Source organism: Paramisgurnus dabryanus, chromosome 21 (assembly GCF_030506205.2).
Source record: "Paramisgurnus dabryanus chromosome 21, PD_genome_1.1, whole genome shotgun sequence".
Classification (NCBI taxonomy): Eukaryota; Metazoa; Chordata; class Actinopteri; order Cypriniformes; family Cobitidae; genus Paramisgurnus; species Paramisgurnus dabryanus.
The window spans coordinates 31,555,046-31,569,524 of record NC_133357.1 but is presented as its reverse complement, the minus strand read 5'-3'; the positions used below and the strand labels follow the sequence as shown (position 1 = coordinate 31,569,524).

Below are 14,479 nucleotides of genomic sequence, written 5' to 3'. Positions count from 1 at the left end.
CATATTGGTATGCCCAACTGACAGAGGGTATTATTGGCTTAGTCAAAATAATTACCTAAAATCACCCAATTTGTAGCATCTCAGTTGCACATGATAAGTTTATTGGATATATTTATGTAAATAATTAGTTACATTGCAAATTTTTTCCAGTGTTTTTCATTGAGCAGGGTGATATATAGAAGTTGTCAGTGTGTACTGCACACTGTTGTAATGACACAGGTGTAAAGGGGTATAGAATTGAAAGGGGCACAGTTTCATTTCTGCAAATCCACACAGTACATGTATTTTATTGCCTGATGCTTTTTTTGACCTCCATTCACCTCAGACTCAAATTTGGCAATTTCCTATAGATCTCTACTAATGTGTTTTTCTAGAATGACAGTTTGCATAGGAGTTAGATGCTATTTATATCTATTGCGAATCAAATATTAGTTTAACCATTGTTTAAGTTGCTGTCTTAACTGCTTAAATACATTTGATTAACACATTTTTTAATAATTAAAATTTACTGTACGATTTAAAACAAATAGCAAAACCCCTTAAACAAGGTGTTGTATGCACATACTACAAAACATACATTTTAGAATAAGCACATTTGTTATATAGATGTTAAGATTCATCTGGGGTTCATATATTCAGAACTTGAAAAATGAATGAAACTCACTCTGTGTTTAAAAAGGATGGAAACTTTAAATAAATACGCTGCATTTGCACGCTTAGGACGTTTGAATTGTAAGAATGTACCGGGAGACTTCAGATAAAAAGCATTGATTGGTAATGTACTATTTTACCATGAAAATCTGATAACTTTTATTTATTCAGTATTGTGTTTGGGCAAACCAATATGGTGGAGTGGTGACTTCTTTATTATGCTGTCTAGTTCTTTATTGTAGATCACTGGTTGTGATGTGTTTTAACATTAATTTCTAGGACGGAGAGCTGAGGAATGGAGATGTGTCGTATAGTCATTTCGCCCAGCTGTACCGCAGCCTGATGTTTGATGCTCAAAAATCGGTAGGTTACTCATTTGTGTTATTTATATGTTGGTAAAATAGGGTGAGATTTGAACCCTTCCTCAGTGAGCTCTGAGCCACTTACACCCAATCATTTGTCCTGCTTCTGAAATGGCCTTCTCGTCAATACTCGCCTCTTTTAAAGATGCTGGATCACTCGGCTAAAAGCCATTAGACCACACTAATCCCCCCACACACACAGAGCACAGATGACCCTTACACTCACATTTTGTGTGTGATATTATTTAAGTTAATTGAATCACTCACATCAAGCTTATTTTGTACAGAAATTAATCTGATCTGATATTTGATATGATAATATATGCAATATTTCAGCACAATTTGTGGAATGATCTGCCGGTTGTGACAAGATCTGCTGACTCTGTAGCCATCTTTAAGAATCGGCTAAAAAACTATCTTTTCTGCCAACACCTCACTTCCTAATACAGAGTTTAATATCTTTTTCTATCTTTATCTTTTCTGTCCTTAAAAAAAAAATAAAACTAACCCTTGGCTATGTATACTGTGTTAGATTTGATGGGACTAGTTCTAGTGAACTTATGTATTGCTGTTCTTGTGTTGTATTTTTGCTTCATCATTTTCAAGTCGCTTTGGATAAAAGTGCTAAATGACTAAATGTAATAGTTCAATACAAATTAGTTGTATTTGATGAGCCTGTATTTGTGAGGTTCAGAGATGTGTTAACTTTTTTTATATATTATACTTCATATATTAGGTTTGTTGTTTCATTGTTTTCTATCATTTTTAAGTGCATTTAGTTATAATTATCCTGTTTTAAATGTGGTACTCCCCTTAACAATGTGTGTTTTGTTTTTGTATAGATGGAGATTCCACTGCTACAAAGGTACTTGCTCACTTGGTTCTCACTCACTCACTCACTCACTCTCTCTCTCTCTCTCTCTCTCTCTCACTCACTCACTCACTCACTCACTCACTCACTCACTCACTCACTCACTCACTCATTAGGTTATGTTGTCATTAGGTTATTTTGTATACTGCCAGGGGCATAAGTCCCAGGTGGGACAGGTCCCGCCCTATCTGAAGGTTGTCCCCCAAAAAATACTATGAAACATTTCATATTATAAAAAATATAAAGAGATGTAGTTTAAATAATTGTGAAAGTACTTAAACAATACAAAGTTAAATGGAGCAAAATGCTTTTTAAGTTTATAAACATTTGAGTGCCCCCTCCTTTCTCTTATAGTCATTCAAAACAGATATTCCCCCTCCAAAGGGAGAAGGGTACGCCACTTGCTCCGGATAAAGAGAAAGACGTTGTTTTCATTATGCCAAGTGTATTTTAAAAGGCCACAGTATGAGTACGAGACATAATTGGTACTCCCCTAAACAATGTGTGTTTTTATGTTTTTGTACAGGCCATTAAATTATTTGAAAATAATGCACAAGCTGGTGTTGTTGCACCGTGGGTGTGCATTATTTTCAAATAATTTAAAGGACTGAGTCAGTTTTTCCACTTTTACCACGGTTACCACAGAAATTGCTAAGACATTACTCGGGTAGTTATTTTAAGCCATTTGAAAGCTTAACTTCCGGTAGAATTCTGCATAGAATCTATTACAATAGAGTCCTTTAAAAGAGTAGTTTATTTCCGATAACAAGCTAAATAAATGATGATATATCTAACATGTATAAACTACTACACTGAGCTAACATTACGGTATAAATCAGTGTATACAATATGAGCTCCAGATCTTTGAATTCTTGCTTGGCTGTCAAAACCTCTCTTCACACAGCACTGATCCAAGCTCACTTTCTCCTCTCCTCTTAAGGAAACCGACACATTTTATTTTCGATGAGGTATTTGTTGCAGAGGTCAGTTTAGCCACTAGCCAGACTAATAAACATGTACAGAGCAGAAGTTAATTTTGTAACCGCGACAACTCGAGTAACATAACCTAGCTAAGGGGCTGGACACACCAAAACTTTTAAACGTGGCTGAAAACGCCTTGAGGACGCCGAATGCCAGCTGTTTTTAAGCTGAGTGCCAGCTTCCTTCAGCTGAGCGCTTTGGTAGCTGTGATACTTCAGCTGCGAGCCGGTTGGTTGCTGTGGTAATGTCCTGCCCCTCCTCCACTGTGATTGGGCGGCAGTGTGAGAACTGACATTGACGAGCGGAGCATTTCTCCCAAAGTTGAATCTCTTTCAACTCTCGACGCTCAGCGCCGAGCGCGGAAAAAACGCTGAGCGCCGTTTTCAGCACGGAATTTGAAAAACTTATTTGAAAAACGCCAAGCTTACATTGGAAACAATTGAAAACATGCGCCGGCCGCGGGCGTAAAAGTTTTGGTGTACACAACCCCTAACAGTCATTCCGTTTAAAATTTTGTTTGTATTTCATCGATGGCTTGATTGTAAACAGCTTCAAAACATTCCAATAAATAAATGATTTTGAAGAAGAATATTAGGCTTTTCGGCTGCACTATTTGTGTCCCCTTCAAAAATTGCTTTGGAGAAATGTCTTGTTTATTGCCCTCCCACTGTTAGATGATGTTTATGCCCATGATAACACCACAAACTAACTTTTTTTCACTTGATACACAGCAATACCAATTACGGTTTTTTATGTTTTTGGATTGCTTTTTTTATTAAGTTTTTTGTTTTATAAAAATATTTTTTAACATGACAAACTCAACTCAATTAAAAAAATTAAAAAAAATGTTTTAAGCGCTTTGAAGTGGTAAAAAGTTACATTTTGTCTCTAAATTTCCTGTAGGTTTATTGAGAGGCCTGAGCAGAAGATCTCACTGGAGGACTTTCAGAACTTTTTAACTGAACATCAGAAGGTAAGCATGTTGTAGTAGTATAATTAGCAATGTGCAGTGTGCTTAAAGGAGCATTTCCCCCGTAGAAACATTCATCTTTATTGAAAGTGGGTCATATTTGTAGTCGAAATGTAACATAAATTTAGAATTTGGTGCCTATTTGACAGAGAAAAGGGGTGTTTGTAGTCTCACCCCCTCAACAAAGATATTGGACTTCCTTCTTTCAATGATGCAAAATGATGATTTTACATCATTGAAAGAAGAAAGTGCAACACTGAAATCTGTATTTCTCCTGTCTCAGCGGCAACTGAGGAAATGATGCACGACTATTCAAAAACATGACTGGAGTTCTAACTAAAGAAAGCTTAATGCAAGTGGGTGAAGTGTCCCTTTAAGAATTGAGTCATTGCATTATAACACTAAATGTCTAGCTTGTTGTTTCTTCACAAAACGTTTTCTTTTGGAAAATAACATTCTAATGAAAAATACATTTTGTTTTTGCACACAAAAATCCATAAATATATACAGTACTTTGCAAAAATCTTAGGCATCCATGCCAGAATTATATTTGTTGTTTTTGCAATGATATAGTGATTATTTCTTAGTCTATTTTAATAGAATACATCAGGAAAATACAGGAAATGTGTATATAGTATTAAAAACCGTATAAAAATGTGTTTTTAGGGTAAACTCCCCTTCCACTTGAGCAATAGCAGGAATCTGCAGGATCTCTTAAACCTAAATAAAATTAAATCCTAATTTTTTAATTTGAAAGAAATTAGTCCTTTTTACTTTTTTCTGCTCAAAAACGCTCAAGATGTGTTTAGTGCCAAGAGAGGTCACACTAAACACTGACGATGCCTAAGACATTTCGTTTTGAAGATGTATTTTTGTTTACATATTTCCTGTATTTTCTGTTTGCATCTTAATAAAATAGATTGAAAAATAAATATGGATGGATGTTAAAACTTCTTAAACAAGAAGTCTGGTGGCCTAAGACTTTGTCACAGGACTGTATATGTTGCCTTTGCTACAGATGTATGCTTACTAATAACGGCAATGTTTTTGTGCGCTCAGGAGCTCTGGGCCACGGACAACAACAAGGTTCAGGAGTTCATGTTTCACTACCTGAAAGATCCTCTACGAGAGATTGAGCAGCCATACTTTCATCAAGATGAGGTTACTTTAACTTTTTTCCAAAGTGATTTTAAAAACATTTAAACTATACATTTTTGGTGTCTACCAGTTGAGCTATGAGAATGTTAAAGATACCCACACCGCTTGCTTTTTCACTGCAGTGACCTTCAGTGTTTTTTATATTCTTGAGACACACATTCATTTAATACCCTTATCTGTAAATTGAAACATCAGTGTGCTGTTTGCAAGTGTTGGAGCCTTGAAACAGTAGGACCCTTTTTTTCTGTAAATGATCTTGTCAATTTCTATATACTCAAATTATAGTATTGACAGAACTTGTTACTAAAGACAAAACATTTGCTGTATAAGTAGATAGCAAATCTGTAAACTGTAAAATTGTAAACTAGCTCCTCAGTGATCGCCTAATTTATTAGTTTAAAGAGGATTGTCGCTTGCAATCATTTTTATCATGTATTCTGGCATATTTACATCTTATGAGAACCTTTAACCTATAATTTTAGTATTGCAGTTTTATGCTTATTTGCTTAATCTTAATGAATTAATTGCACCAGCTCTGACCATGGCTGTGCAGGTGTTAAAAAATAGCAGTGCAACATCAATAACCTGAGAAACCACTGTTGTTGTTATTATTATTATTATTATTATTATTATTATTATTAGTAGTAGTAGTAGTAGTAGTAGTAGTAGTAGTAGTAGTAGTAGTCATTTTTCTGCATTGGAAATGATTTACTTACAGATGTAGTAGTTTAATAGAAAAACAACAGAGCCATTGGTAATGATATCCACACTACTTGTTCTGAGTTATTGGCTCATTAATTGGAAGTGTTATGATCAAAATTATACCAGTGTGAAGTTTAGTAATAGAGTATTCTGCAGATTTTTCCATCGATTAATCAGATAAAAATGAAAATTTCTTCATTAAAAACAAATAGAAATAGAAAAAATAATACTTCAAATCAACTAATTGGTTTCATTCTTTTAAACTGTTAACATTTTCATTGCTAAAATTCCATTCATACAGACTGCTAAACTCTTAAGCACAACCCCATTCTTTTTCACTCAATAGAAATTTTACTGTTGAAATCACTACAATGGTCCTTTTTTTTAACAGAAAATACACAGATTTTTGGTTCAGAAACCACGCACGTGCATTTTTGTTTATGATAAGATCATAAGTAGCATGTGATACGCTGTTCTGATCTGCTGGTAAATGATATCAGCTTCAGCGCAGATAGCTTCTTGGTCTCTGCTTCAGACCAGTTTGCAGACATTTCTTGTCATGAAATTTCTGTGGTTAAATCCCTGTGTCAAAGAGCTGAACCATAACTTCTGGATATGATGACATGTATGTCTTCACTACAGCCCGCTCCTTACGGCATTGTTTCTGCCTCTTGTCCACACAGAATGGTTTCCGTGAATGTTACGGCAGTGTTACTAGGTCCTCTTTACGGGAGCAATCCCAGAACATTTACGGCACGTGTTTGCGTTCACACAGAAGACACACTGACAATTTTAAAGACATTTTCTGGGACCAAAGTGCTGTGTGAATGAGGCTTTAAATTCTAAAGAAGTAAAGGAATCAGAATGCTGTCAAAATACACAACCTTTTTTATTGCACAAATTTCACAAACAACTTAACGTAAACAATCCCCTTCTGTTTTAACTGCAAAGTTAAGCAAAGACAACTTGCATACAACAAATAAATAGAAAAGGTATGCAACTTGCATTAATAACACTAATCCTTCAAGTTCAAGCTCAGGTAAATTAATTTCCAATCAAACCTTCTCGTGGTTGACCACAGTATATGTTCATATATGCCACATTCAGCAGTTCAAGACACGTAGCTGATATTTTTACAATGCATACTTGAGTTTCCCATTTGTAGCATGTATTTTTTTGGGTGCTGATGTTAACAGGCTAAAGCATTCACACTACACATGCGAGCAGCGCATTCTCACGTCACCGAATTAAAGCTGAAGCAGCTGTTCTGTGATTATTTCAGTGCACAGTCTATATATATATATAATTTATATGCACCAATTCACACGTTCAACTGTGTTGATATGATTGGTTTCATGTTTGTGACGTAGGAAACCAAGGCGATTTCAAACTTCTATTTTGAGTTTTTCTTTTTTGTTGAAAACTGCAATTTTGTGCAGAAAATCCTAAGCAATAATGTTAAATAAGGGAGTCTGCACGTGGTTTATCTTAAAGCAGACATATCATGCTTTTAAATCTGTCCTTTTTACATATAAATCATCTATTTGAGGTCTATTTAAAGCGGAACTGCAATGCTTGGGTCTGAATTCCTCATTATTATAGCCCCACAGGCCCCCTTTCTACCCCTTTTCTGATGTGCATCTGAGAGCAACTCATTTTGGTGCTGTCTTTTTAAATGCACGTCATACCCTGCCCCCTCACCAGGTTGCAGAGGCGACACTCGGTTAAACTCCACCCCGTTCGGCCATTTTTGTAGTTTATTAGCAGAGATACGATTATCTAGCGGCACAGAAACTTTTTATTCACTCGTTATTCACAAAATGTCAACAACGGAAGACTTGTCCATCCAGCCGTACATGTTCGAGCCAGAGTCGGAAACGGAGCGAGATGAAAATGAAGACTACGAACTTGCAGAACAACGTCTTCATATGGAGGTATCGCAATGGTGTGAGGCTGCAGCCTCCGGAGGTCGCTTTTCTAGGCTGCATACGTCATCAAGACGGTGTTATTTCAGAATATTAACAATTATAAAGCTGACTATTATTCTTAGTTAATCGTAAGTTGTTGTAATATGCTCATGACTTGCAAATGTAATGCTCAGTTAACTTAATTAAACCAGGCTTGATACCCAAAAGCGATCTCCGCAGGCTGCAGCCTTCGGAGTGAGAAACGTAGTGTTGGACTGGGAGTCGATGTCCTTATTTGGCAGTTCCGCTGCAAATACTGTGACGTAATTGTTCAAAAAACGTAATGGATAATAGAAAAATCAGAACAGGTTGGAAAATATGACCAAAACAGAATATAAAGATATCAACAAAGCACCTGAAGAGACTAATTTCAACTTTTATGTACTTCCTAACACTACAAATATACAACAAAATGCATTTAAGAGCTAAGAAAGTGGATTTAGCATGATATGTCTCATTTAAAGCATATTATAAACACCACAAATATAAACAATACTTAAAACTTGATTACCACTACAATGGGACTTTTAAGAAGAATGTGCAGAGTACTAATTTGTTCTCACTGTTTTTAGTTTTGTGATACTGTTTTTAACGCAAACCTTTATGTTTCCTGGTTCTTAGTTCCTTACATATCTGTTCTCAAAGGAGAACACAATCTGGGACTCACAGCTTGATCAGGTGCGCCCAGAGGACATGAACAACCCCCTGTCTCACTACTGGATCTCCTCATCGCACAACACGTGAGTAAAGCCGTGATCATATATACAGATAAGCTGATGATATGGTTTAGCTGATCACTCAGAATAATTTGTGCACTACTAGAATCAGCAATTAGCCTATGAATGTGAAAAGAGCAGAGGTTAATGTTGATGCATGATGCCTCATATCGGTAGAGATTAGTGTGTACCAGAAAGAGAAGCTGAAAGTTTGATATGTGGTGTATTTGTTTCACTGGCTCATTGATTTTAAACAATCACACTTTCATATTTACTTCTCTTATTCTGGTTTCTCTCTTGAAATAAATAGTAGATTATTTTTTTGAACTGGTATAACTAGATTATACAGCACTTAGATTAAGACAAAATAATGGAAAGTACTCTGAAGAATATTTGTGTAGACACGTGATTTCCGTCTGCATTGTGTTTCTTCATCTTTATTTAAGGTGAAGGGTGATTGATCTCAGAGTGAAAGGTGTGCGTGTTGTAAAGTGTATAGTAATGCAGACTGCAGACAGGTCCTGACGTGTGTGGTTTATTTTTAGCTATCTGACAGGAGACCAATTCTCCAGCGAGTCTTCTCTGGAGGCGTACGCCCGCTGTCTCCGAATGGGCTGCAGATGCATCGAATGTGAGTGCATCACAGTGTTATTATACACCACCCTTCATTACACTGTAAGAAAATGCAGCATGAAGTTAAAACAACTTGGTTTACAAGTCAATTTCGACCTACGGTTTTAAGTTTTGACCTGTAATAAGTTGACATAACTTATAACAAGTTGAAATTGTCAGAAGTTAAAGAAACATCAAAATATATTTGCTTTTAAAAAAATGCTGCACTTTTTACAATTATTAATGATAATTTTATATACAATAGGTTCTAAAATTGTGTTACTTTTGTGTAGAAAGTAACAGCCACATAATTTTATTTTGCAATATAACAAATTTCGTCTTGTTTTGTTTTATTTTTTATATTTACTTAAGTTGCTTTATTCCTAGCAGTGCTAGATTTATATGATTAGAAAGATTGTGCAGTTTGTAGAATAATTTTATTACTTACATTTTTTACTTGCATGGTAAGAAGTAAAAGTTGGATTAACTTAAGAAATTACTTCAATTGGTAACGGCTACATTTTTTCCCCTACATTTTCTCTCTTTAAGTGAAAAATTTTAGTTAAAAATATTTTATGTGTTATGTAATTTAGCGTTGCCGCGGTGACAGAATTTTCCCACCGGTTAATCAGCGCGTCACAAACCCGGTGATCCTGGTATCACTGGGTGGGAGGGGCTTATAAGTGCGCATGCAGACGTGCACATTTTACTTTCACTTTTGAATTACACAACTGTTTAAATGCAGTGCTTGCGTACGCTGCGTTAAATCTCATATGAATTTGCGTGCAATGTGAGTGCAACAGCTGGTAATTAACTCTTTCCCCGCCATTGACGAGATATCTCGTCAATTTGTTTTTTGCCATTGTCTTTTCCGCGTCCGGCTCGCGTGTGCACGCGTCCGCGCAGCTTTCCGAGTATAGTCCCCGCGGCTACACGCGGATGGCCGCGTTCGACACTATACGCAATACAAATGATTTCTTATTCAAATTATTAGTCTAACAGGCTGTCAGGGCAGCACTGATTTGGCGACATTTACAGTACATTAAAACATTAGGATAGGTGAAGAAAAGTAACTGATCCACCATTGCAAACACAGTTTAGAACAAACAAGACAACAAAGAACAGGAATCAAACAAACATGCTCCACAGCTTTCTGTTCTTGGAAGAAGTAAAAGTTAAAGTAGAAAAACGATAGTGTGTTTGCAAATGCTGTCTATTTCCTTTGTATAATTGTTTATAGTGGAGTGTCCTCTCTAAATATTTTCACGCGCATGCGCTGTCGTACGCGGACTGTACGCGCACGGCCGCGGACCCTCCTGATGACAAAATGACGTCATGCAGACGGCGCGCATACGCGGACGTCCCTAGTATACTTTCGGCTTTAAAGGGTGGTTCTGTGTTGATTGTTGTATGTTGTTTTCAGTGGATTGCTGGGATGGTCCTGATGGGATGCCAGTGATTTATCATGGTCACACCCTCACCACCAAGATCAAATTCAGTGATGTGCTTAACACCATCAAAGAACATGCCTTTGTCACTTCTGAGTGAGTGTCAATCATTTCTCACTTCTTTTGTTAAACAAAGATAAAGATCATAACAAACCAGTTGTGTGGGTGTGTGTCTGTTTTGACAATGTTCAAAAATGAAGAGCCATTATGAGGCACTGTTAGGTTTGACGTAAGAGGTTTTTTCTTTACATACAGGTATCCCATCATCCTCTCCATTGAAGACCATTGCAGTATAGTCCAGCAGAGAAACATGGCCTCCTTCTTTAAGAAAGTTTTTGGAGAGATGCTCTTGACCAAAGCTGTGGACATCTCTGCAGACGGTCTCCCCTCACCCAATCAGCTTAAGAGAAAGATCCTTATCAAAGTGAGTTGGTTACTTGATAGGAAGTAGAGTTACTTGGTTGGAAGTACTTAAGTTGGTTACTTGGATTTTTCTGCGCTCAGCACAAGAAGTTAGCTGAAGGAAGTGCTTATGAGGAGGTCTCATCTTCGACGCCTTACTCTGAGAACGACATCAGCAACTCCATCAAGAACGGCATCCTCTACCTGGAAGACCCCATTAACCACGTGAGGACATCATAGATTATCGTATACCTATACATGCATAAAAATCTTTCTGTAGATGTTGTATTTGACTGTATTTGGTTATGTGTTCACAGGAGTGGTATCCTCACTTCTTTGTTCTGACCAGCAATAAGATCTACTTCTCTGAGGAGACGTCCAGTAATCAAGGAAACGAAGATGAAGAGGAGCACAGAGAGGTAAGGAAACGTATCTTCAGATCACGTTTATGGAAAACAATTCTGTGATGTCACCCGGGACCAATAGACATGACCAGTCGTGTTCTATTTTGTTGCTTCCTAAAGCCAATATATGCATTCTTTGCTGCATGTGCGCTGCGCAGACCAATCGACGTGTGCCATCAAACTACTGCGAGAATGAATCGAAGGCTGTGCTCTTGCTGTACTTTGATGTGATACACTGAACTGTCTGCACACACATAATGATATGCTTCTCGGTTTCTGCTTTTGATGACATAGAAACCACGAGTATGTTGGACTTTATGTGGAACTGTGCAGATTTATCGGTGTATGACATCAAACTGTTGCGAGAGTGTTGCTTTCGAGTCGCTCTCGTGATAATTTTATGTCAGTCTGCGAAGTAGAAGTGGTTCGCATGCGGAAGAAATAACATCTGGCGCATGTCGCTCTGATGTGGCATTGAAGATGAAGACTACGACTTCCATCATTCCACGCTCTATAAAAACATCATCAAGCTGTGGCAGATTTGTTATTAAAGCGTAACTAAACCCCTGGTGAGAGCCTGACTCCACCCACTGGCAATATTTGAAAAATGCAAGGAAAGTGGGCAGATCCCAACGGAGATAGAGGGGACGAACTAAGTGTGTGGTGAGATCATAACAAGGGCGTGGTGAGCTTGAACCTGCTTACGTCACGAGTCATTTTTTGGATCCAACATCCAATAGGAAAATTCAACTGCAGTAGCCACCGTTCAACCTGAAGAGGGCAGCACTCAGACGTTTTTACACCATATATTGTAGTATTGAAACACTTTATGTCCAAATGTCAAAAAATGTACTAAAATCAATGAACAGCACTAATAAAGCCCCATTCTTACAGATCAACTATTCTTAAAGATTAACTAAAAAAGTTGGTTTAGGTTTTAGTTACTCTTTAAGTGTCCTCTAGCGGTGAAAAGTACGTATTGTGCCTTTAAATTGAGGTGGTTAAAAGTAGTATTTAATACATTAAAGCTACAAGTCTGTAACTTGCTCCTCTGTCAACACCTCTGTTTGAAAATTAAAATTGCAAGTTACTTGTAGTTATTTTCTTTATGTTTGTTGAAGTCAAATGATATCAAACTAACATTACCTGTAAAATCGAACCCAATAGCTCAAATTACAAAACATTACTGCTGCAAGTCAGAGTAAGATAAGAATACAGTTTTAAAACACAGATTTTTTATGTCCTTGTATATTTTTAATAGATTTGTTTTCATTAAAAATTTTAATTGCAGCTTTAACAATAACCTCACATTTAAACAATCCATAGAATTAAAACACTATGCACTGTCTTATTCCATGCAGATCTGTAATGGTATGGACCAGCACGTGACCGAGAAATGGTTTCATGGTAAGCTGGGTGCAGGACGTGACGGGCGTCAGATCGCAGAGCGTCTGCTGTCTGAGTACTGCTTGGAGACTGGAGCACCCGACGGTTCATTTTTGGTGCGGGAAAGCGAGACTTTTGTAGGGGACTACACACTCTCTTTTTGGTAATACCTTATCCTGGAGCTAATATAATGCCTTTATATTTGTTATACAGTTTGACAACAGCAAATGAGATGCTCATTTCAGATTTTAAATAAAAATGTTTTTATAAAATGTGTGCTCAGGATTACAGACCAATATATTTGTTTGTCATTGTTATTATTGAATATTGAAAAATATTCCTCTTGTCAGGCGTTCTGGGCGAGTTCAACACTGTAGGATTCACTCTCGGCAGGAAGCCGGAAGCCCAAAGTTCTACCTGACAGATAACCTTGTGTTTGACACGTTGTTTGCCCTCATCACACATTACCAGCAGGTGCCTCTGCGTTGCAATGAGTTTGAGATGAAGCTAACGGAGCCAGTACCACAAACCAATGCTCACGAGAGCAAAGAGTGAGTCACACATCTGTTCAAAATGATATGAAATGCTTAAGAGTATAGCAGGCTTATGACTACTGTTACTGTAGCACGATTGATAGGGCATTTATTTAGCAATACAAAGGTCAAGGGTTCTTACCCCAAGAAACTATGTTCCAGTTATACATCATATCTGTATGCATCTATAAGTTGCCTTGAATAAAAGTTTGTGGCACGTATGTATAGACTGTTTTATCGGACGCACACACGTTCGGAACAAATCTAGAACAAATACCTTGTTGAAAATAATTCGTAAAGAATAATAGAGACGGCAAGCATGGATCAAAACTGTGAGGAGAGGTTTGGCAGCACGCCAAGATCTGTAGCTAACATTGTATAATTAATTTAACACGGAAACCTTTAGCTCAGTGTAGTAGTTGATATGCGTTAGATATGTCTGTACGAAAGTAATTTACTCGTCATTTATTTTGCTTGTTTATTTGTAATTTTATTTTATTCATTTATTTGTCAAGGACAACGCACAGACTAACATTAATCTCAAATAGAGAGAAGATGCTCTGCCCCAGATTTAGCTACTAGCTCATTTCCATATGTAGTCCTTGGGCAGGTCACTAGATAAACAATTTCTCTAAAAAGTCTAACATACACAAATTTCATAAAAACAATTCCCTCTAAAATTATCATGAGCACTTCAGTTCAACAATAACAACAGCAAATCATCAATTCATTTCATCAATAAAACTCCCCACTAAAAACACACAAAAAAAATTTAATAAATGTAATTGAACGTATTATTTCAGTACATCAATTTCTGTAGTCACTAGAGAAAAATAAAAGTTAAATGACCATTATAATAAATATTTGTCCTCACTTAAAATTACACACGTACTATTTCATTAACAATGATTACGTTAGAAAGAGTAATCACACCAAATGACTTCTAAAAAATCTAACAGTATAAACCCTGAGTCCTGCTCTTATTTAGTTAAACATTTTTATTAACAATAATGTTAATGTTGACATGTCTGTTTGCCATTGTTTTAACCCATGTGAGAAAGTATAGTAATAGGACACGTTTTAAGCTCAACCGGTGGAGAGTTCTGTTGTCAGAAATAAACTACTGTAAAATGACTTTGTTGTTATTGATTCTCTACGGCGGTCTACCAGAAGTTAAAGGTTAATCTTAAAAATAGTTTTTAAACACATTATAAATGTTAGAAATATATTTCTGAACACGCCTAAAAACTGTAGACTATGTAGTACTGAATTGAGTTGTATTGTCAAATTTTTTTCACAATTTCTGTGTACAGGAT

General features: G+C 36.6%; 1 protein-coding gene across 2 annotated transcripts in view; it reads left to right on the top strand.

Moving 5' to 3' along the window:
• plcg1 (phospholipase C, gamma 1) overlaps nucleotides 1-14,479 on the top strand; it is a 72,954-nt gene that overhangs the window by 36,711 nt on the left and 21,764 nt on the right. For both annotated transcript variants that reach the window (XM_065286576.2, XM_065286577.2), the window contains exons 7-18: nucleotides 931-1,014; nucleotides 1,856-1,878; nucleotides 3,769-3,838; nucleotides 4,895-4,996; nucleotides 8,284-8,402; nucleotides 8,924-9,009; nucleotides 10,414-10,534; nucleotides 10,694-10,862; nucleotides 10,943-11,065; nucleotides 11,158-11,259; nucleotides 12,606-12,793; nucleotides 12,981-13,181. In XM_065286576.2, coding sequence (XP_065142648.1) covers nucleotides 931-1,014; nucleotides 1,856-1,878; nucleotides 3,769-3,838; nucleotides 4,895-4,996; nucleotides 8,284-8,402; nucleotides 8,924-9,009; nucleotides 10,414-10,534; nucleotides 10,694-10,862; nucleotides 10,943-11,065; nucleotides 11,158-11,259; nucleotides 12,606-12,793; nucleotides 12,981-13,181 — 1,388 coding nt within the window. The remainder of the gene's footprint in view (nucleotides 1-930; nucleotides 1,015-1,855; nucleotides 1,879-3,768; nucleotides 3,839-4,894; nucleotides 4,997-8,283; nucleotides 8,403-8,923; nucleotides 9,010-10,413; nucleotides 10,535-10,693; nucleotides 10,863-10,942; nucleotides 11,066-11,157; nucleotides 11,260-12,605; nucleotides 12,794-12,980; nucleotides 13,182-14,479) is intronic.